At 36.1% G+C, this 23296-nt stretch overlaps 1 protein-coding gene across 1 annotated transcript in view; it reads left to right on the top strand.

The window, feature by feature from the left end:
• Nucleotides 1-23296, top strand: part of LOC134742984 (uncharacterized) — a 35504-nt gene that overhangs the window by 6516 nt on the left and 5692 nt on the right. Inside the window, exons 2-3 of the mRNA XM_063676239.1 lie at nucleotides 2554-3054; nucleotides 11928-12066. Of these exons, the coding sequence (XP_063532309.1) occupies nucleotides 2554-3054; nucleotides 11928-12066 (640 nt within the window). The remainder of the gene's footprint in view (nucleotides 1-2553; nucleotides 3055-11927; nucleotides 12067-23296) is intronic.

The following is a 23296-nucleotide window of genomic DNA, read 5'->3' on the forward strand; positions in this document are numbered from 1 at the left end:
TTTGTAACACTTATACTTGGGAAATAAAGGCTTTTATTATTCATGAAATAAAACTATGAAAACGGATTATATCGCGTATATTGAATTTATAATACATCCCGACGTTTCGAACTCTTTACAGAATTAAATCTTCTCGGGTCCGTGGTGTAGGGTTGGAGCCGGCATAGTTTATTTTTATCTCGTATATATATATATCTTTACTTGAAAAATAATTATAGTGAATAACTAGCCTTATGAACCGATTTTGCATGTACAACCAGCCTTAAAGTTTGTAGTCTATGATTGTTCATTATTTTAGTATGTGGGTATTTTTGCATTTTGTAATTTTTCCTCAGTCACCCGTTGACCACGAACGCTGTAAAGAGTTCGAAACGTCGGGATGTATTATAAATTCAATATACGCGATATAATCCGTTTTCATAGTTTTATTTCATGAGTAACTATCGCGGTAACCGAAGACAATATTATGCTTTTATTATTATTTATTATTAATAACGCTAGTTAAAAATGCTTACTCCAGAGCACACAGTCGCTGTGGCCGAAATCGGTCAGGAGAATCATAATCATTATCATAAATACCTACTAAGTCTGTGTATATTAGTTACAATACTTACCTACCTATGTACCTATATGTCGCAGACAAATTGTAAGAATCCGCCGTTTACAAAAGTTTTCACGTTTGCAAAAATAACGACGCCGTTTGTAAAATAATGAAAATCAAAAAACAAAATCGAAATTTATCTATTTGTCAAAATCAAAATCAAAAATTGCAAAAAGCCGAAGGCAAATTGTAAAAAGTCGGCATTTTGTAAAATACCTTATGACGTTTACAACGCCGTTTGCAATTTGCCGCGGAATTTTGGTAAAATTAGTTTTTTAATTTACTACGCGTGGCGCTGTCTACTATTGAACATTCTGGTTGGATTGCGTCGGGTGAGAATACGTGTGTGCCATATGCCACTTTACATTGGTTTGCAGGAGAGCGAAAAGAAGCAAAAAAAATATATTACGAAAAGTTTTACATTTAGGAAATATTGAACTTGTTTATCATTTAGGCACATCTGTTTACTATCCATACAAGTATTTTGAATATAGTGGTAATCATGAAATAAAAGCATTTTTATTATTGCCATATCCTTTTTTGATGAGTAAATGTTAAACGTACAATGTATGATATGACACAAAAGTGTTGGATATGTCACACTTTTGTGATATTTTTTTGTTAACAGAGTGGAATTATCCTATAGTAAAATGCGGATATGGCACATATAGAATTATAGCATATTTTTTGTTATTTTAGCAATCATTAAAAAACGATTTTGCTCGAAAATGGATATGGCACAAACGTATTCTCAGCCGACGATTGGATATCACGGACTTATCGCGCCTGTAAATGTTATCATCGCTTATCTTATTGGCAATTGTGGAACCGTTATGCTATCGACGGTGAAGTATGGTCTCAATTGTAGGGTGATAATTGTCGTTATCTCTCACTCTTACCTTTAAGTGTGAACGAGACGTGACTAGAGTGCCTAATAGTAATATATCTAGTGAATCAGTGCTTTAACCAAAAAACGAATTCTTGCTTGGTAATAAATGTTAAATAATAATGATAATTCAAGGTTGGAAATTAATATCAATTAGAAAGTGTCAGTCATCCTTAGATGCCAAGTTTATCTTCTGTTCTTATCTGGCGCCATTCCTAAGTGTTTAAATTAATTAGCTTGGCTGGCTATGTTTTTGATGTTTTTTGGTGACTACATTAACGTCTTTGATACAAAACTCGTGATTTTGGTTCAGAAATAACAAACAATCAACTTAACAACAGAAATTCATGTTAATTTTATCTTCTTTTGCGCCGAGTTAGAACTCGCGGCACAGTATGAAGACACATTTCATTAGGTAGGTATTTGGATTTTTGTGAGTCATAATCATTAATTTTAGAGTTATAGGTACCGGGTGTGGCCTGTAACAGGAGCAAAAAATTAAAATGTACTGTACTGTCAGTTTGCAGCAGTTCAGCGTAAATAAATGATGCATTCCAGGGATGCGATGCGACACAATCGGATTGCATACCTACTCGCCCCAACTATAGAAATGCCCCTGTTAGCTTAGCCTGTAATTCCCATAATAATAATATGCAATGGTGTGCAATATAATAACAGTGTATTTATATTTACTAAGAGTATTTTTTTTACTAAAACACATTTATTGTCACAAAACAGAGATTAAATAAAATCTAAACCTAAATTAGCCTGAGGCATTGTTCCCAGGACACTGGCCGCGTTCCCTCTCTGCAGTGAGGCTGAGCTTCTGCGCAAAAAATGCGCCAGCTCGTAGGCCGCCAGACACCCAGACTAAACTTAGCCTTACAGTTAATGCAATGATCGTCTTTTTATTGCGAATCTTGTCTGTGAGGTTCTATATAATTAAACCTTAATTTGAAATCCCACTGTCATCAAAAATACTAATAGGTATTTAACTTTTACTAACCTAGCCATAACTCCTTTATTAAATTATCCCCGTTTATTTAACATTCCAATTTAATTTCAGGTCAAAGTGTTCCCGGGTGAGAGCAAATTTGAAACTACCCTCCAGGAAAGTTCATGGCCGGTCTGGAACGAAGACTTCAAGTTCCAGCTGAAACAAAAAGAAGTCAAAAAGCCAGACAAACCCGATCTTCAAGGACTAGTCGCCGGGCATTTCCTGTCTCTCACAATATACGCGCTACTCGAGCCGCCCAAAACAGAATCGGAGAGAAGAAAAAGTGTAAAAACATTAGACAATAAAAAGAACCCTAAAGTAGCAGACCAGGAAGAGCCAAAAGCGAAAACTGGGTTTTTCGAGAAGACATTTGGTAGTTTCAAATCGACTAAAGCCGAGGCGATAGCGCAGAAATCTGCTCTGGAGAAGAGAAGGACTGTCGGAGCAGCTACGTGGAATTTCGATTCGAAGCTGTTTCAGAATGATCTGAAGAATGGTTTAGTTGGAACTCCGGACATTTGGAGGCCAATTAATGCGATAGCGAGCGGTCTGGCCGCAGCCGACACGAGAGTGAGTAACTATGTTAATTCTTTAATTGCTCGAATAATTTCCAATGCATGTTGTTAAGTTCTCTAGCCCCGTTTCTCATAGTAATTTTTAAACACGGGATGAATATATAACTGAGGAAACTATGCTTATTTTAATTAAACTATAACGATATTCATACTTTATATTTTTAACAATAGTTATTTTAGAGAATAATAAACCAAATTTTAATAACCAAACTTCCGTGAGACAGACATATTAAATATATTAATAACGGGTCACTCACGTATATTAAGTCGAAAAACGCTCGACATGTTTCACTCCGTAGCACCAAACCAAACCAAAACACCAAATAAAACCAAATTCACGGGTGGTTAATTAAATACAAATTAAACGCAGTGACATCCTGTTTCAATTAGAATAACATGCACCATCAAATATAGTATTCATTAAATATTTTTCTGCACCAACGGATTTAGCCGCGTGCGTGTGTATTTATACTGTGTTACTGTGCTTCATAGAAGGCGCCAGGCAAAACAAACAAAGACAAATTAAATTATTTAGGTAGATTCCATAATTAAGTACCTATAAAATACAATTTGCAACTGCGTGTACCTTCTCCTCGTAGGTGTATTCGGCTGATAGAGATATTTCGAACATATTTGTATTTCGAATCTAACCGATGATAAAAGTACCGGCAACATTGTTTTAGCTTTGTTTTTAAAGTATATTGAGCACCGCACTGGGACTGAAAAAAAGTTAAATCGTATAAACATATGCAGTTTGGCACGACAACATCAATTTATGTGGTCCGACATGCGAGATAGTAGTTATTTAACTTTTTATTGAGCCAAAAAGTCACCGTTCTAAAATAACGGACTTAAAATTTATAATTAGGTACGAGTATGTGTTTTGGCGATATATCTTAGGTCGATTAGCGTTTACTCCGTATAACTTAGGTATAGTCAATACAATTATGACATAACTCGCAAAGTATTTTTGAATATGTTCACTCAGCATCAATAGAAGCAAGCAGAGGATAAGTCTACCACTTGACTTGTCTCAGGCGTCGGTAAAGAACTTGCGCGGTGATATTTTGGTCTGGTAGAAGGTAGCCAAGTATTGGGCCTAAAACTAGTTCATATATTATTTACTTAACATAATACAAATCATCTTCATGCAACCAAGCCAGCTTCATTCAATCAATCAATAATCGAAATTTTGTTATCTGTCTCTATTGCTCTTCTATATTCGTGCGGTAGAGAGGTAGATAACAAAATTTCGATTTTTAGTTTTTCGCGGTAGGCCCTCGGATCATAATAACTTCTTATCAAGTCAGTTTAAAGATAGAGTATCAAAATACCTATAATGTTTACAGTCTATTTATAGGAATTATAAAACTACGCATACCAAAATTTTTTCCAATCAGCACCAATTAAATTCCTCAATTGGTAAGGTGTGGTCTGAGTCATTACATCACGGAGATCGAAAAGATCATGAGTTCAGACGGGCGTCACAATAGAATAGCTTTGACCTCGGCCACTGCATACCTAATACCTACCTTATAATTACGTACATACCTACCTATCTGTAAGACGTCATATGCGGGCAACTGAGTTTTTCTTTAAATTATTATACTGAAATCATAAAATCATTATCGTTGGTTCGTTGTGTTTTTATCTTTAAAACGAAACATGCATTAGTTAAACGTACATGTTGTAGACTCAAGGTTAAGAGGTTATTTTACGATATTTATAATTCGTTATTGGGTTGGATTATTTAGAATGTGTACGTTTGTACGTTTAATATATTGACCTCAATCAATATGCTTTTTTGGGTCTTAAAGATTGTGGCAAAGTTTTATACACACCACATGCCTACTTATTAGCAATGTTAAAATTAAAATGTTGGGAGATATGTCCTACTGGTGTAATGAGGTTTAATAAAATTATAGGTAGGTATTTTTAACTTTAAAAAAACTGGCCAAGTGCGAGTCGGACTCGCCCACCGAGGGTTCCGTACTTTTTAGTATTTGTTGTTATAGCGGCAACAGAAATACATCATCTGTGAAAATTTCAACTGTCTAGCTATCACGGTTCATGAGATACAGCCTGCTGACAGACAGACGGACAGCGCCGGAGTCTTAGTAATAGGGTCCCGTTTTTACCCTTTGGGTACGGAACCCTAAAAAAACCGTCAAGGAATAGAAAGGCCTGATTAAAAACGATTTTAAATTTTGTCTAAATTCATCTATTTATGTTACTGCATTGTTTGATGTCGTTATTTAAAGCATTGTATATTTCTATTCCATTATTTCGTTATGATAACCCTTGATAGATAATAATTATTTACTTTTGTCGTCGATTAAATACAAAATCTATTGAGGAGTTTCAAATCTTCAAATAACGTATAGTACCTGGGCTAAAATGAAGTGAATTTTCGGCTTGGACCCTAATCCCTTAAGGCCGGTACAGACGGACTGCAACCCGACTGCAATTAGCACGGAAACTGTGCATCTAAATTAATGACTTTACAAATAATGAAAAACTTATTTTAAATCGTCCTACCCATTTAAAAATACAAGATTAAATAATCTATCTATACATATAATAAAGCGGAAGAGGGTCGAAAGTCTGTACATGGAAGATATTCGAAAAAAAATTGCCTGGGGATACTTAGAATCGATAACAGAACACATTCCAACAGTTTTTAGAATTTTTGTCTGTTTATCTGTTTGTCTGTTTATCTGTTTGTCTGTTTATTTGACCGCGCTACAAATGAAAACGGCTGAACGGATTTTGATGCAAACTTACTAATCTGTCGAAAAAATCCACGGCCAGGTTTTAGGCTATAAAAATTTGAGAAATTTTACCCCTAAGGGGGTTAAAAAGGGGATGAAAGTTTGTATGGGGTTCAAGATTTATTTTAAGCTAGCAATTTGAAACTTCGTAAGAAGATATATTATTGAAATACAAGAAAACTAATTTCAGCGTTTTTGAAAATTCATCCCCTAAGGAGGTGAAATAGAGGTTGAAAGTTTGTATGGAGATCAATTTTTTTTTGAGTGCGTTACTTGAAACTTTGTATAATGAGCATATTATTATAATACAGGAAAAGTGATTTTAGCGTTTTCAAGAATTCGTCCCCTAACAGGGTTAAAAGGGGGTTGAAAGTTTGAATCCATTACAAATGCTTTGAAATTTCTTAGAAAGGTATGATAGACGATTACAAAAAAACTAATTTTGACGTTTTTGGAAATTTAACCCCTCAGGGGGTTGAAAAGGGGATGAAAGTTTGTCTTGGGGTGCAAATTTTATTTTAAGCTAGGAACTTAAAACTTTGCAAAACGTTATTATATTAAAAAGCAAGAAAATTACTTTCAGCGTTTTTAAAAATTCATCCCCCATGGTGGTGAAAAAGCGGTTAAAAACTTTATCTTGATAACTATATCATTTTAGCTACTAGGCCAAGTTAGGTATCGATTTTGTATAAATCGGGTATGCCGAATTCATTTATGATATCAAAATGATACCATTCCCGAGTGAAAACACAAAAAATATGAAAAAACTTTTTTTAATTTCTCTTTACGCTTAAACCGCTAAACCGATTTAGATAAAATTTGGTATAGAGATAGTTTGAGTCCCGTGGAAGAACATAGGGTAGTTTTTAACCAAAAAAATGGAGACTGCGTTTGCATGGAGAAGCGGCCGTGCCCTTTCCTCTTAATAATGGTCACGAAGGTGGGTACTTTAAAAAAATCATTTTTCAGTAAATGTCAAACGATTTGGGACTTAAACGCGTTACCATGCCTTGCCGAAAAAAATCGAATCTTTCGCAAAAGTCTCGCAATGCATTGCGGCCACAAGGGGCACGGTCTCAGGAGACTGAGAAAAACCACGGTGAGAGACTCAGTGGCGCTCTAGCCAGGCAGGTCGCTTCGCTTTCGGCTGAAACGGCAAGCCAGCGCGAGTTCGATTGTGATCCCAAATATATCGTACGTAATACATATGTAGGCGCAGATCCTGACGGAGTGTGGCGCCGGAGAAGCCGTGTTCATCCCGCGTATCCTTCTCATTCCGAGCAACTTCCAGTTCCGCTTCAAGCGCCTACAGGTCCCCGTGAGCGTCTGCTTCGCTATGACCATCAACAAGTCGTAGGGGCAGATGCATTTCAAACTCCGAAAAAAAAAAAAGGGGCAGACGCTGCCCGCCGCCGGCGTCATTTGACTGATTTGACTGGAGGACCGATTTGGATGACATGATTTTGATGGGAACACCCAAATATTCCGAAATATGTTTTTCCGATTTTTATAACCACGACTTTCATAATCCCGATTATTTATAAGTCCGAAATATCAAAATTACGATTTTTAAAAACACGATGGAATAAAATCACGAATGTGCTATTTCCGAAAACTTAAAATCCGATTGTCACTTGATAGAAAGCTTAAAGTTCCGATTTTACACTTTTCCGAAAATATTTTTTTTTCCGAATTCCTAAATTCTGAAAAATCATTGTCCGATCGGAAATAAAATAATTCGGTATTCAGAAATTCGGTTTTTTACAAGATCGGAAAAATGAAATCCGTGATATTCAAATGAAGACTCACGTTTTAGTAATTATTACGGGTACCTGTCGTGCCGCATCATGTTAAATTCGGCATAAAATATGTTTGGCATAAAAATTCGGCATAAATAAATTAGACAGAACTGCGAACCTGCGAACCCGAACTGTTGCTAGAAGTGGGTTAGGTTAGGTTAGAACTGCGACCCCCAAGAAAACGAACTGTTGCCAGAAAAGTGGAAATTTAAAAATTGGGATATTTAAAATAGGAATCACGTTAATTCGGAATAAGGGCAATTCCGAATTCGTGATTTTGAAAATCGTAAATGTTAAATTCGGTGTTTGCCACCATCGGAATTGTTATAGTCGGAATTATGTAGTTCGGAATTTACAATATTCGGCTTTTTGGGTTTTCGGAAATATAAATCTTCGTGATTTTCATCATTCGTAATTATGACAGTCGGAATTTTGATGGGTCGAGCATTTAAAAATCGGAATGATAAAATTCGACATTCTAAAATTCGAAATAAAAAATTTTGGAATTATGTAGTGTACCCGATTTGCATAGGTACAGTCAAGGACGTTAAACAAAAATGGTACTGTATCGTTCGAAATACACCTATACTACTCTATGCCATTTAAATCACGACAAAAATTTGAATAAGGGCAAAAAAAATATTCATTTTGTAGTGTAATTTTATTTAGTGGTAGCAAAGAGGATATAATATTATAGAACGGTACTGTCATAGTAAATTTTGTAACCACAGTAAATTCACTGCCATCTATCGACACACTTTAAAACTAAAAATGAAGATTTATTATAATACGATAAAATGTATTTAAATATGGATAAATGATCTTTTTTATTTGCATTAATAATTTTTTTATTTTGACCCATGTTCTTTCACTGATATGCGTTAAAATTGTTAGATAATAACAAACGAAACCGTCAACGCCCTCTATACGAGAGTAGGCAAAAGGTAGTAGCGACATCTGATCGAGAATCAAATTTTCGTGATTTTCGAGGCACGTTTTTTCCTTAGACTGTATCCATCTATTACGGAGTTATCTCTATCTTTGGTGGTAGGTACCTAATTGTAAAATATTTTATCTGGACTACAGTCCTCTAGCGTATCCATCTGTCAACTTTACTTTAAGTTCTGTCTCCAGGGGACAGGGAGATAAATTAGGGGTGAATTAGCCGCTTACTGAAACAGACCGAATTCCACGCAGGCGAAGCCGCGGGCACAGCTAGTAGATAATATAATAGATAGATTTCATTTCATTTAAAAATCCTCAAAACATGCATCTAATCTAGGCCTTGTTCAGATGTATGTTTGCCTGAGCAATAATTTAGGTACGTCATCTCACCTTATGCCTCAACCCCTCGCAACCGCAGCGGACACGGGCAACGTACCGGAGAGTAGCTTAGCGAACCGAATATGTATAAATAGGTATGTTGTAATGAAACCCTGAAACACCAGAACATCTAGGTTTGCCTACATCAAATCCAATAACGTATTTCCGCTTTGACTTCAATTAACTGACAAACCCAAGCAACGTAATCTGCTCGTTTTGAGGCTAAACTGTCTAAGTTGGTCAGTTCAATGATTCAATCCTAGGATTGCCGGGGTCTCGGGGTTTGACTACAACATTATATGTAGTAGATAATACACCGAGGAGATAAAGCACTGTTTTATGTCACGGGCGCGATATCGAATCCTGAGCAACTGAGGGACTCCAGATTTAACTCCCGAGCGTAGCGAGTGTGTTACGAGTTAATTCCTGAGCGAAGCGAGGGAAGTAAAACGGAGTCCTGAGTGCAGCGAGGGATTCAAGCTCGCCCAAGACGAAAACAGCTTTATCCCAAAGGAGAATACTCTACTTTACTCACCTTTTGCGAGACAATAAAAAGCAAGGCTACTTAATTAAAAAAAACCTTCGCAATTTGACTTATTATAAATCACTTTCGCTTTCGTCACTCGAGATTTATATTCAAATTATAATCTTTCAACTTCCACCTCCTGCCAATACTGCATCAGCCTTTTGCAACACTCGCGGCTTTTATTTTATTTTCTTTGTTTTGCTAATATGGCTTGTAGTGGCCAGTTCGAGTTTCAAACAAGTTCTTTTTGCTGTAGGTCTCTATGGAACAACTTTTCATACGAATTCAAATCTCATTATAAACCAGCGGGTTATAATGAGATTTAGTACAACCCGGCGAAATTCTTACGGCTATAATGACTTACTTTAGGTGAGGTTTGCAATGTCAAGCATGTGGTGTGAAAAATGATTATACGTTAAAGTAATTAATAATCATCTAATTGCTGTATTGTGTGTTTGTAGATTGTAGGTACAGTTTATAAAAAGTTTGATACGCGCCTTAATTTTTGATAGAGAAACAAGAGCACCGTCAGAGAACTTATAACATTTTCCTTTTTCCTGACTATCTTACTTAACTAACTTTTGCTTCTGAGTGAAGGTACAACGCAGCGCGTAATTACTCAGCGACAACGACAACCAATTGAATTTAAACCCTGGGTCAGGAAAACAATTGTATTTAAAAGTAACTGAATAAAATAAATACGGAAAGTAAGAGGGTTTCAGTAATCAAATTAATTTCCATTCCTAATTCAGGTTTGTATTTTTAACTAACTTCAGAACTTCGAAACTGGAGGTTCTTTATTCTTCTGCATCTTTTGTTAGGGTTCCGTACCCAAAGGGTAAAAACGGGACCATATCAGTAAGAATTCGCTGTCCGTCTGTACTCTGTTCGTCTGTCCGACTGTCTGTCACCATCGGGCTGTATCTCATGATTCTCATGAACCGTCTCCAATTTTCACAGATGATGTATTTCTGTTGCCGCTATAACAACAAATCCTAAAAAGTACTGAACCCTCGGTGGGCGAGTCCGACTCGCACTTATCCGGTTTTTCTTAAATATTTATGTTCCCCGATTATTCGAAGAAAGCTTGGGAAAATTTATATTTTTTATTTGAAGTCGTGTTAGTTGGTCCCGTATATCGTCACCAGGCCAAGGTCTGATTTTTTGGATCCTGGAGAAGTGAAGTAATTTCTTCAATTACAAGTGGCATACCTATGATCTTCCTAGTATTTTTATAGTGACTCGTACATTTGCTCTCGAATAAGTGTAACTAATGACGTAAACCATAAACGCATTCTCATTAATGAGGGCTCCGTTTTTGTGCTCACTAGTTGGCGCCACTGTAGATGAAGGTCCAGAAAAACAGATCTCAAAATTCTTCTATGCTTATTTTTATAAAATCAATAGGTTCTAATATACACAAAGGTATTTTAACGTTTAAATGTGTCATTTTTTCATCCTGTTTAATTTTGCATATATTTTAGTTGGCACTTTTTTTAAACCACTAACATTTATTGAGCTATATTTATTGTTTACCATAATGAATCAAAGATGGACAAAGATTTACCACAATTATGAACAAGGAGTGAAAATTATACAAATAAAAAAGGTTGAAACCCCTCAAAGTTCTATGCATTTGACTTTTTGAAAGACCTCCATCTACACTAGCGCCCCTAGCGGCGAAATTAAACGCGGTAGCCCTCATTGTTACTATCTCAAGATGACATTACGACATGAATAGTTCGAAAGCCGTATAAAATATTGTATTAAGAAAAAAAAAGTAACAATTCGCCCGTATTATAAACCACTGAAATATTGCCACCTCTATTACAATTATCTACATGTCTTCGCTTTGTGCTATTTGCCAATAAATATAATTGTCATGTTAGATATCGTTTTTCGTTACGTTGGATATCATAATGGGCTGAAGAAATAAACGAGAATACAATTTGTGATTGATTCCCTCTTGAATACATGTGAAGACGTAGATGGTAGGTATCCTTAATAAATATGTATTGTACTAGGTAGGTACTTATTTAAAATTAAACAGTTATTTTTCTCCACGATGAAACGGAGATGGCGTGTAAATATATTTACTTTGAGTGAGAGGAGAGAGATAATTTGTTTACCTTACTCAAAAATGAATATTCTCGTTTATACCCAAAATGGATTTCATTGATTTATTTGCGGTTTTCCGTAAAGGATTTCTGATACATCAATGATAAGGTTCTTTTGCAAAGGCTGTAGGAAGTAAAGGTACAATATTTACGGTGTTTATATTTTACCCTTGCATCAAAAACGCACAGTTTGTCCTAAACATCAAGCAAGCTGCTCATGGCGGACGAATATTTGTCAGTTTATCACGTAATGTATCACCATGTCTAATGGATATGCTGTCAGGAACCTTACCTTTTATTCAATAAGCTAAATAATTTGTCCGTGTCCACAGAGAGAGAACAAGAAGGGTCAACTGGAAGTGACCTTGTTATACACAACGAGCGAAGACGGCCTCAACGACGTGGTCACGCTCACCGTCAACAGGCTACGGTGCAGCGTGCTCACCATGCAGGAACAGGAGCAATATAAAGGTAAATAGTACGCTCCTGCCCACATACCTACAACAAGAAGGGTTACGGAAGACGTAGGCTCACCGTCAACAGGCTACGATGAGGAACAGCCGGCCTAGCCAAGGTGACAATCGCTATCGCTTCGACAACGAAACGCTTTGTGTTTCTCTATCACTCTTCCATATTAGTGCGACAGTGACAGTTGCGTTTCGATCGCTACGGAGCGTAAGCGATTGGCGAGTTGGCTACGCGGCCAGGAGCAATATAAAGGTAAATATAACGCTCAGAACTCCATAGAGATCAGAAAGGGTTACTGGAATTTAACCTATTGTTTCTAGGAGGGGATAACGACGTACCTAGTCAGGTTCGTCAACAGATAGGTAAATACTAAATAGTACGCTCGTGTCCATAGAGAACAAGGGTCAACTGGACATGACCCTGGTGTACATAGAATAGGAACAATGACGTAGCCAGGCTCACGGTGAGCGTTGTGGGTTCACCGTCAACACTACGATGCCACTGTTCTTACCATTATACAACACCAACAATATAAAGGTAAATAGTGCGCTCAAGTCCATAGAGAACTTAAAGGGTCAACTGGAACCCATTGAAGACAAGCTCAAGAATTTAGAATCATGCAAAATTTATTTGCCTTTTTTATTGAACATCGTAAATCTTTATCTAAATTCTAAAGGGTTTTTTATTAGAGTACAAGTTTACATTATTATTACATTTCATTTCATTATTGCTATCATGTTCATCATAATACAGGTGTTACAATAAATACATTTGTAGGTACATGACACCCTGGTAGGGCACTGCAACATTCTTAAATCTAGGTGTATTTTTACATTTCTAGTACTAATCATAATATGTACTTAATTAAAATAATATCATTAATACATAAATTGAATAAAAATCGAATTATTAAATATTAAATCTATACATATAATAAAGCGGAAGAGGGTCGAAAGTCTGTACATGGAAGATATTCGAAAAAAAATTGCCTGGGGATACTTAGAATCGATAACAGAACACATTCCAACAGTTTTTAGAATTTTTGTCTGTTTATCTGTTTGTCTGTTTATCTGTTTGTCTGTTTATTTGACCGCGCTACAAATGAAAACGGCTGAACGGATTTTGATGCAAACTTACTAATCTGTCGAAAAAATCCACGGCCAGGTTTTAGGCTATAAAAATTTGAGAAATTTTACCCCTAAGGGGGTTAAAAAGGGGATGAAAGTTTGTATGGGGTTCAAGATTTATTTTAAGCTAGCAATTTGAAACTTCGTAAGAAGATATATTATTGAAATACAAGAAAACTAATTTCAGCGTTTTTGAAAATTCATCCCCTAAGGAGGTGAAATAGAGGTTGAAAGTTTGTATGGAGATCAATTTTTTTTTGAGTGCGTTACATGAAACTTTGTATAATGAGCATATTATTATAATACAGGAAAAGTGATTTTAGCGTTTTCAAGAATTCGTCCCCTAACAGGGTTAAAAGGGGGTTGAAAGTTTGAATCCATTACAAATGCTTTGAAATTTCTTAGAAAGGTATGATAGACGATTACAAAAAAACTAATTTTGACGTTTTTGGAAATTTAACCCCTCAGGGGGTTGAAAAGGGGATGAAAGTTTGTCTTGGGGTGCAAATTTTATTTTAAGCTAGGAACTTAAAACTTTGCAAAACGTTATTATATTAAAAAGCAAGAAAATTACTTTCAGCGTTTTTAAAAATTCATCCCCCATGGTGGTGAAAAAGCGGTTAAAAACTTTATCTTGATAACTATATCATTTTAGCTACTAGGCCAAGTTAGGTATCGATTTTGTATAAATCGGGTATGCCGAATTCATTTATGATATCAAAATGATACCATTCCCGAGTGAAAACACAAAAAATATGAAAAAACTTTTTTTAATTTCTCTTTACGCTTAAACCGCTAAACCGATTTAGATAAAATTTGGTATAGAGATAGTTTGAGTCCCGTGGAAGAACATAGGGTAGTTTTTAACCAAAAAAATGGAGACTGCGTTTGCATGGAGAAGCGGCCGTGCCCTTTCCTCTTAATAATGGTCACGAAGGTGGGTACTTTAAAAAAATCATTTTTCAGTAAATGTCAAACGATTTGGGACTTAAACGCGTTACCATGCCTTGCCGAAAAAAATCGAATCTTTCGCAAAAGTCTCGCAATGCATTGCGGCCACAAGGGGCACGGTCTCAGGAGACTGAGAAAAACCACGGTGAGAGACTCAGTGGCGCTCTAGCCAGGCAGGTCGCTTCGCTTTCGGCTGAAACGGCAAGCCAGCGCGAGTTCGATTGTGATCCCAAATATATCGTACGTAATACATATGTAGGCGCAGATCCTGACGGAGTGTGGCGCCGGAGAAGCCGTGTTCATCCCGCGTATCCTTCTCATTCCGAGCAACTTCCAGTTCCGCTTCAAGCGCCTACAGGTCCCCGTGAGCGTCTGCTTCGCTATGACCATCAACAAGTCGTAGGGGCAGATGCATTTCAAACTCCGAAAAAAAAAAAGGGGCAGACGCTGCCCGCCGCCGGCGTCATTTGACTGATTTGACTGGAGGACCGATTTGGATGACATGATTTTGATGGGAACACCCAAATATTCCGAAATATGTTTTTCCGATTTTTATAACCACGACTTTCATAATCCCGATTATTTATAAGTCCGAAATATCAAAATTACGATTTTTAAAAACACGATGGAATAAAATCACGAATGTGCTATTTCCGAAAACTTAAAATCCGATTGTCACTTGATAGAAAGCTTAAAGTTCCGATTTTACACTTTTCCGAAAATATTTTTTTTTCCGAATTCCTAAATTCTGAAAAATCATTGTCCGATCGGAAATAAAATAATTCGGTATTCAGAAATTCGGTTTTTTACAAGATCGGAAAAATGAAATCCGTGATATTCAAATGAAGACTCACGTTTTAGTAATTATTACGGGTACCTGTCGTGCCGCATCATGTTAAATTCGGCATAAAATATGTTTGGCATAAAAATTCGGCATAAATAAATTAGACAGAACTGCGAACCTGCGAACCCGAACTGTTGCTAGAAGTGGGTTAGGTTAGGTTAGAACTGCGACCCCCAAGAAAACGAACTGTTGCCAGAAAAGTGGAAATTTAAAAATTGGGATATTTAAAATAGGAATCACGTTAATTCGGAATAAGGGCAATTCCGAATTCGTGATTTTGAAAATCGTAAATGTTAAATTCGGTGTTTGCCACCATCGGAATTGTTATAGTCGGAATTATGTAGTTCGGAATTTACAATATTCGGCTTTTTGGGTTTTCGGAAATATAAATCTTCGTGATTTTCATCATTCGTAATTATGACAGTCGGAATTTTGATGGGTCGAGCATTTAAAAATCGGAATGATAAAATTCGACATTCTAAAATTCGAAATAAAAAATTTTGGAATTATGTAGTGTACCCGATTTGCATAGGTACAGTCAAGGACGTTAAACAAAAATGGTACTGTATCGTTCGAAATACACCTATACTACTCTATGCCATTTAAATCACGACAAAAATTTGAATAAGGGCAAAAAAAATATTCATTTTGTAGTGTAATTTTATTTAGTGGTAGCAAAGAGGATATAATATTATAGAACGGTACTGTCATAGTAAATTTTGTAACCACAGTAAATTCACTGCCATCTATCGACACACTTTAAAACTAAAAATGAAGATTTATTATAATACGATAAAATGTATTTAAATATGGATAAATGATCTTTTTTATTTGCATTAATAATTTTTTTATTTTGACCCATGTTCTTTCACTGATATGCGTTAAAATTGTTAGATAATAACAAACGAAACCGTCAACGCCCTCTATACGAGAGTAGGCAAAAGGTAGTAGCGACATCTGATCGAGAATCAAATTTTCGTGATTTTCGAGGCACGTTTTTTCCTTAGACTGTATCCATCTATTACGGAGTTATCTCTATCTTTGGTGGTAGGTACCTAATTGTAAAATATTTTATCTGGACTACAGTCCTCTAGCGTATCCATCTGTCAACTTTACTTTAAGTTCTGTCTCCAGGGGACAGGGAGATAAATTAGGGGTGAATTAGCCGCTTACTGAAACAGACCGAATTCCACGCAGGCGAAGCCGCGGGCACAGCTAGTAATTAAATATGCGTCAAAATATTGGCTTACAATCTTTATTGTTCATGAAGAACATGTCAGTCAGATTAAGATTTCTAGCTTTCCGTTTTTAAAAGGGCGGGTTCTAAATTTTAGGGTTGATTACCGAGGCTACCAGCACTGCAACCCAGCTGCAGCAACGTTGTGCGTGTGCGTAAACTGCAAGATGTTGTGCGCTATGGTTACAATCTTGCGACCACAATATAAATAAACTTATGTTGCATAAGAAGTGATGATCATAAGTGTACTCAGCTACTCATAGGTAAATAAAATAGTTGCCTAGACAAACATAGTAATACACCTAACAATACAATGACAAAGGACAAACATAAAACACAAAGCATGTGTCACCCTTGATTATTTTTCCAAAACTACCTACTACGTGCCTATACCCGCCGCACCGAGTTCCAAAGGCTTCTAATCTTCTTTTATAGGTTCGAAACACGCAAAAAGCACGTCGCCCTTTCTTGTTTATGTCCAATCGTAGTGTCTGGCGTCCGATAAATACAATAAAAACCGGCCATGCGCAGGGTAGGGTTTCGTAGCTGCTGTTACAAAGATATATTCATATGAAACTACGAAATGCGTTCTAAATATTAGCACTTATTGTTATTGTTGTACTTATATCTACATGGCATACAAATACGCAAATTGCATGCAAGTCGTCTGCTCGTTTGCTTAATATTACATAAAAAAAACTGTCGTGTGTAATGCTAAGATGTGCATGAAATCTATAATCTGAAGAATTGGAGTATAACAATAGACTAACTCGAATGATGAATTATAAAATGACGTACTTGTTTGGAAAACTACTAAATTGTAATAAGACGATTTACTGCACGTCTCAATAAGGAAAATTCCTTTTCCCGGAAATCCCAAAAGAACCGAAAATCAGGTAAAGACAAAAGCGTTAATTTGCTCAATGCGCCCGCCGTGGTTTCCAATTTCGGTTATTGCACACTAATTGCAATTTTCACGAATGTTCGAGGTTAAATCATTTGCCATTGCAGGACACTAATTATTATAATTAAATTATTATGAACAACCGTTCCTGATTGAATCATGATTTAACTGTCCTACCACGTATAACAATCATAACGGCCATTGGAAAAGCAATCCTGCATTTTTATTTTATTTTATTTTTTCTTTATTGGGGAAAAAAACAGAAATAGGAAGATAATATAAAAAGAAGAGAATGGTTTTTACATTAATAGGTGCAACCTACATCCTGAGACAATTCCCACTAAGATTTATAAATCAAGAGTGTATAAGTGGCATTGTCATCGGATTGAGGTACTTATAACATGTGTGGTAGGTATACTAGATAGGTACTAAACTAATATTGATACACTGACGATTATAGTAGTAATTACAGTGCTGACAAGATTCAATCACATAACATTTGAGAACTACACATTTACTATGATGAATATAAGGCTGTTTGTATTGGGCCAAAATTATTTCGTTAATATGATTAAACAAAGTTTAATATGATTAAACATTATAACAAATATGGTTATTTTGTAACTTGTAGCATTATGAACAGCAATTCGGTTTTAATTTGGATTTTATTCTGGCTTTAATAACTACGTGGCGGGGCAAATTACTATAATATTTACTTATTATGTCTGCCAAAGCTCCCAAGGATGCACTGAACTTAAGAGTCACAAGAACCTACAATTCGTTTATTTTAGCATTAGAAAGAAGTATCTATTGAAAAACCCTTTTGAAAAATAAGTTGCAGCTAATAATTGTGTAACAATTATATAGCGTATAATGATCATTTACATCATTGTGGTTTCGTACCCTTACTATTTACCCGTTTACTTTTTTTCTAATGCTAAAACAACGAAGTATAGCCGTCGCCATACAATTAAAGTTTCGTTCTCATTTTAAAACTACGTGTTGGATTATAATGAAACTTGCACATACAATGACATTAGGTATACCTAGTTTTGTAACTAGTATAATTATAAAACAAACGACGTAGAACAAAAACAAGTTTTGTATGAAAAACTTAAATTCGCTGTATTTTTTTTAACTATGGTATCTGAAGCTACATAAACTAATTACAATCATAGATATACCTACCTTAAAAACAGAACAAAACTCGAATGAGGGCTACCCGCGTATAATTTCGCCGCTAGGGGTGTTAGTGTAGATGGAGGTCTTTCAAAATGTCAAATGCATAGAAGTTTTGGGGGTTTCAAGCTTTTTTATTGGGAATTTTCACTCCTTATTCATAATTGTGGTAAATCTTTGTCCATCTTTGATTAATCATGGTAAACAATGTCGTATAGCTCAATAAATGTTAGCGGTTAAAAAGAAGTGCCTACTTTAATATATGCTAAATTAAACAGGTTGAAAAAATTGCACATTTAAGGATGACTCACGTTGGACCGGGCCGTGTCCGGGTCGGAGCTTCCGGCGCTTACTTTTCTATGACATGACAGGTGATCTCGTGATGCCTTCCATAGAAAACGAAGCGCCGGAAGCTCCGGCCCGGACACGGCCCGGTCTAGCGTGAGTCATCCTTTAGACGTGAGAAAATACCTTTAATTAGAACGTATTTATTTTATGAAAATTAGACATTAATGATGACATTGCCACACTTTGTTATTGCTAATGCCATGCAGAGTTAGCATGGGCCGACTACCCCGCAACACTTTTGTTTCATTTTCGTGTAATACTAATAAGCCTGTTTAATGATGTGCGAAACGACAAAAACTCGGTGAACGTGGAGAGATATCCAGTCTAGTGAGTAATAAGGTAATGTTACTTGATTACTTCTGCTGCCTCACATTGTAAACACTACATTAACCCATAGAACATAAAGTCCACTTTTGTAATAAACGCTTAAATATTTGCGGTTGGAAAACTTTAATCAGTCGATACGAGTATTTCGATATTTTGGCTGATGAAGTGTGCATTGGAACGTACGGCTTTTCATAGAGAAGATAATAGTTTGACCCTAAATATTAAAATAAAATACCCTTTTACGCTGTTTTTATTTTCGTGATATTAAAATGACAGTTCCACTGAATTTGTCTGACCGATATGTCATTTCAGAAAAAGATGTGTACAAAAACTGTACCTATGCAAAAAAAGCACATAATTAATCTCTTAAAACTCCAGAAACGCACAATATTTCAGTCAAGGACAAAGCAGATTAGATCTATTTTTTTTTAAACACAAGTGCCTGATCTATAGGAATGCAGAAATATCGTAATACACACACACACACACACACACACATCTAAAACAATAAAAAATGTGTATAAAATGTAATTGTTCTGTATGAATAATAGAATGGCATTGTTTTTTTAGCATAGAAACAAGCCTTATAATTAATTGCTTTAAATTTAAAAAGTCAAAATTTTTAATGTACCTACTTAATAAACCATAATATATTATTTTCTGTTTTCTATACAGTTTCCATTTTCTGGGAGAGGACACTGTCTTTTGTAACACAAGTTTTTAGTTTTACCTAGCTCAGAAGTCAGGGACTAACACTTATTTTGTACTTGCTTCAGTAAAAATTTTTTTTTTTCTTATTTACAGTAAGTACATATGGTGCTACTTTACCGAACTAGTACGATAATAAGCACATTACGTAACTGTTTCGAAAATTTTAATTGCCAATTGTATTGTAAAGTAATATTATCTAATATTGTACTTCTGTATCGGGATTTAGACGCATATAATTAATAATATAACTTTCCTAATTGAAACAAATTACGATCTATTCGGTACCATCTTGGTTTGTAAGACCCAACTCAAATTAAGTTTAGCAACTTTTGGTATTGCAGGAATTAAATTTAATTTCTATAATCTAAATATAGGGCTTTGTTGACTATTGTAATAGCTTTTTCGTCTCAGTATTCTATTCCAGTACTTATATAGTTAGGTAAAGCTGGGTAAAGAAACTATGGGGCAAGAGAAACACTTGTAGGGAAAATAAACACAGATACTTAATGGTATAAAAAACTTAATTAAATGATAATACTAAAAATAAAACCAATGCATAAATAAAATCTGCACCCTCGTTGAGCTCAGGCAACCTTGCTCACCAGTCACCAGAGTCTGTTCGAAAAGAGAAGAGTCGTGGAATGTATTGGGCCCCATACATTTCACGACTCTTCTCTTTACACACAAACTAAATAATATATATGAGTTGGGTCTAGTGTTGACTGCGGTTTTCTGTAAGTTGGAGGTTCCCCACTTGGCCAGTTGGACTTTTCTCTAGATCTGGAATGACATCCACTGTGCTGTGCCCTACCACACAAAGCGAGATGACATTCACAGTGCCCATTACTCTCTTTTGAACGTTGTTTAACGCAGCGTCTTACTACAAGCGAAACGGCGCGGCCCGGCGCGGCGGGCCCACGGCGTTCGCGTTCGCAACGAGATCGCCCACGTAGGACACTATTATAGGTATCAAAGGATTGATTCACCCCGCGCCGCATCGCTTCGCTTTGCGTTCGCGTGTTGTGCGCCTACGTAGTGCGCTGCGTAAGGAAATACTCGGGTACATGTATATACGTACTTATATACATTCGTACGATTATCACAAAGGTTTTGAAGGGTTGAGTTGATGCAGGGTGACAGAGGATTTACTTTCGTCCTAAAATGAAATGAAATAGACACCGGAATATGACCTAAATCAAACGGAGACGTATTATTTGTTTATCTTCAATCGATTGACATAAAGGGAATCCGAGGCTGAAGTGTTTTTATATAAAGATGCAAAAAAATCTTACAAATTGGTTAAGTATTGTCAAAAAATGTGCATGTAGGTATAGCTGAACATAACCCTAACCCTACATAATGTCTAACCCCCATATTCATACTTAGCAAGAGGTTGCCAAGTATGAATCCTTTATTAAATTTTGTCTTTTACTAAGAAGCAAAAATAATCAAAATGACGGATAAAACGATTATCAACGGTTTGTAAGATTTGACGGACATTTTAAAATGGTTTTGAATCATGTGCAGGTTTTGATGTACCTATATTTTTAGGGTAGGATGAGATAAAAAAAGCTCGGCTGGTAGAGAGGTTCATTAAGCTACCCCGCAATTCAAAAGTCCATTTGGAATCTACATTATCTACATTAAGTGCCTGTCGTCAAAGGGTTCACGGGCTTAATGGCGATGTATACGATACCCATGAATGGACTTGAAATATAATTTACTCCTCATTAAAATTTGTATTTTGTAATGCTCTTTCTTACTGTCTTCTTTCAAATAATCTTCCTTACATTGACCACTGCAGGGAATGCATTGCAGTGAAAAGGCCCCTCGACTCGCTCGATGCTCTTTGCTTATTAAAAAGGAGAGAGTTGTCGTGTGTCTTCGATTATGACACGTCATTGGAAAATAACCGCTACGGCCCAGGACATTAAGAGGTTTTTCTGTAGAATCGGTACATTTCTATGTGGGAGTCTATTACGAAATGGAAAGTTCACTTTCGGTGTCGGTAAATACGATTAAGAGTCCCCGGCAAGCTCGGTTCTCCATACAAACGTAGTTACGCTTTCATTTTAAAACGACTAGCTAGATTGCTCTGAAACTTTGTACTTACAATGGGATAAGGTATATCTAGGTCTGTAATTAGTTAATGTAGCTTCAGATACCATAGTAAAAAAAAATGCAGCGAATTTAAGTTTTTCATACAAAACTTGTTTTGCTCTATTTCGTTTGTTATATATACTAGAGCTATATAAACTAATTACAGACCCAGATATACCTAATGTCATTGTATGTGCAAAGTTTCATTACAATCCAACACGTAGTTTTAAAATGAGAACGAATCTCCGTTTGTATGGGAAGGTGAAATTCGGCCGAGCTTGCCGGGGACTAAAGGATGGATTGAAAGGATATGGATTATTTTCAATTTAACTTGCCCTAGTTCTGATTGTAGTCGTTGAGGTTGAGTAATGCGTTGGGTAGAGATTCGATGACCTGGGGCCCTGCACAATAGGCCCCTGGATGCGTATTCTTATTGTAATAACCGGTTATGAGTTTGATCTGGATTTAATATTGTCTTCGGTTACCGCGATAGTTACTCTTGTAATAAAACCATGAAAACGGATTATATCGCGTATATTGAATTTATAATACATTTTTGAACCCTTTACAGAGTTCGTCACCCGTTGACCACGAACGCTGTAAAGGGTTCGAAACGTCGGGATATATTATAAATTCAATATACGCGATATAATCCGTTTTCATAGTTTTGATCTGGATTTGTTATGAATATGATCTGACAGTGTCAAAAGTGACATTTCCTCAACCAGAATCGTCACTGACACATCATATTCATAACAAATCCAGATCGAATTCATAACCTGTTATTACAATTAGAATATGCCTCATGTATTTCATGTGTAGGGGTTTAAGGGATTTTCAATTAGGTACTTATGTCAACTTATGTGTGTAATTAATCTAAACTTTAGATTAGATGCTGAAACTGCGATAAGATGTACTACTTCGTGCCTTCAAAATATACAGTGGCACAGTAAGCACACAACGTAAAATTTTAATGAATATAACTGATACGGGATGGTTTAATACTAAAGGGGTCCACTGACTATCCGTCTGCCGGACGATATCGGCCTGTTTGTTAGTACAAAAATTTGACAGTTACGAACAACTGACAGGCCGATACCGTCCGGTGGACTGATAGTCAGTGGGCCCCTTTAGGTTGCTCTACAGGGTGTCATGTCGTACATAATTCTATGTTAAGTATAGGTTAAGATACAATGTGATATGCAATAAAGATTATGAGTATGAGTAATGACACTAAAATATTTTTAATACTATTTGAACCTTGACAAATTACGACTACCTATGCTGATTTTTAGAGTTTCGTACCCAAAGGGTAAAAACGGGACCAAATTACTAAGACTCCTCAGTCCGTCTGTCTGTCTGTCTGTCACCAGGCTGTATCTCACGAACCTTGATATTTGAAATATTACAGATGTATTTCTGTTGCCGCTATAACAACAAATACTAAAATATGCGGAACCCTCGATCGGCGAGTCCGACTCGCACTTGTCGTTTTTTTTTGATGA

The sequence above is a fragment of the Cydia strobilella genome, chromosome 7 (assembly GCF_947568885.1).
Source record: "Cydia strobilella chromosome 7, ilCydStro3.1, whole genome shotgun sequence".
In the NCBI taxonomy this organism is placed as follows: Eukaryota; Metazoa; Arthropoda; class Insecta; order Lepidoptera; family Tortricidae; genus Cydia; species Cydia strobilella.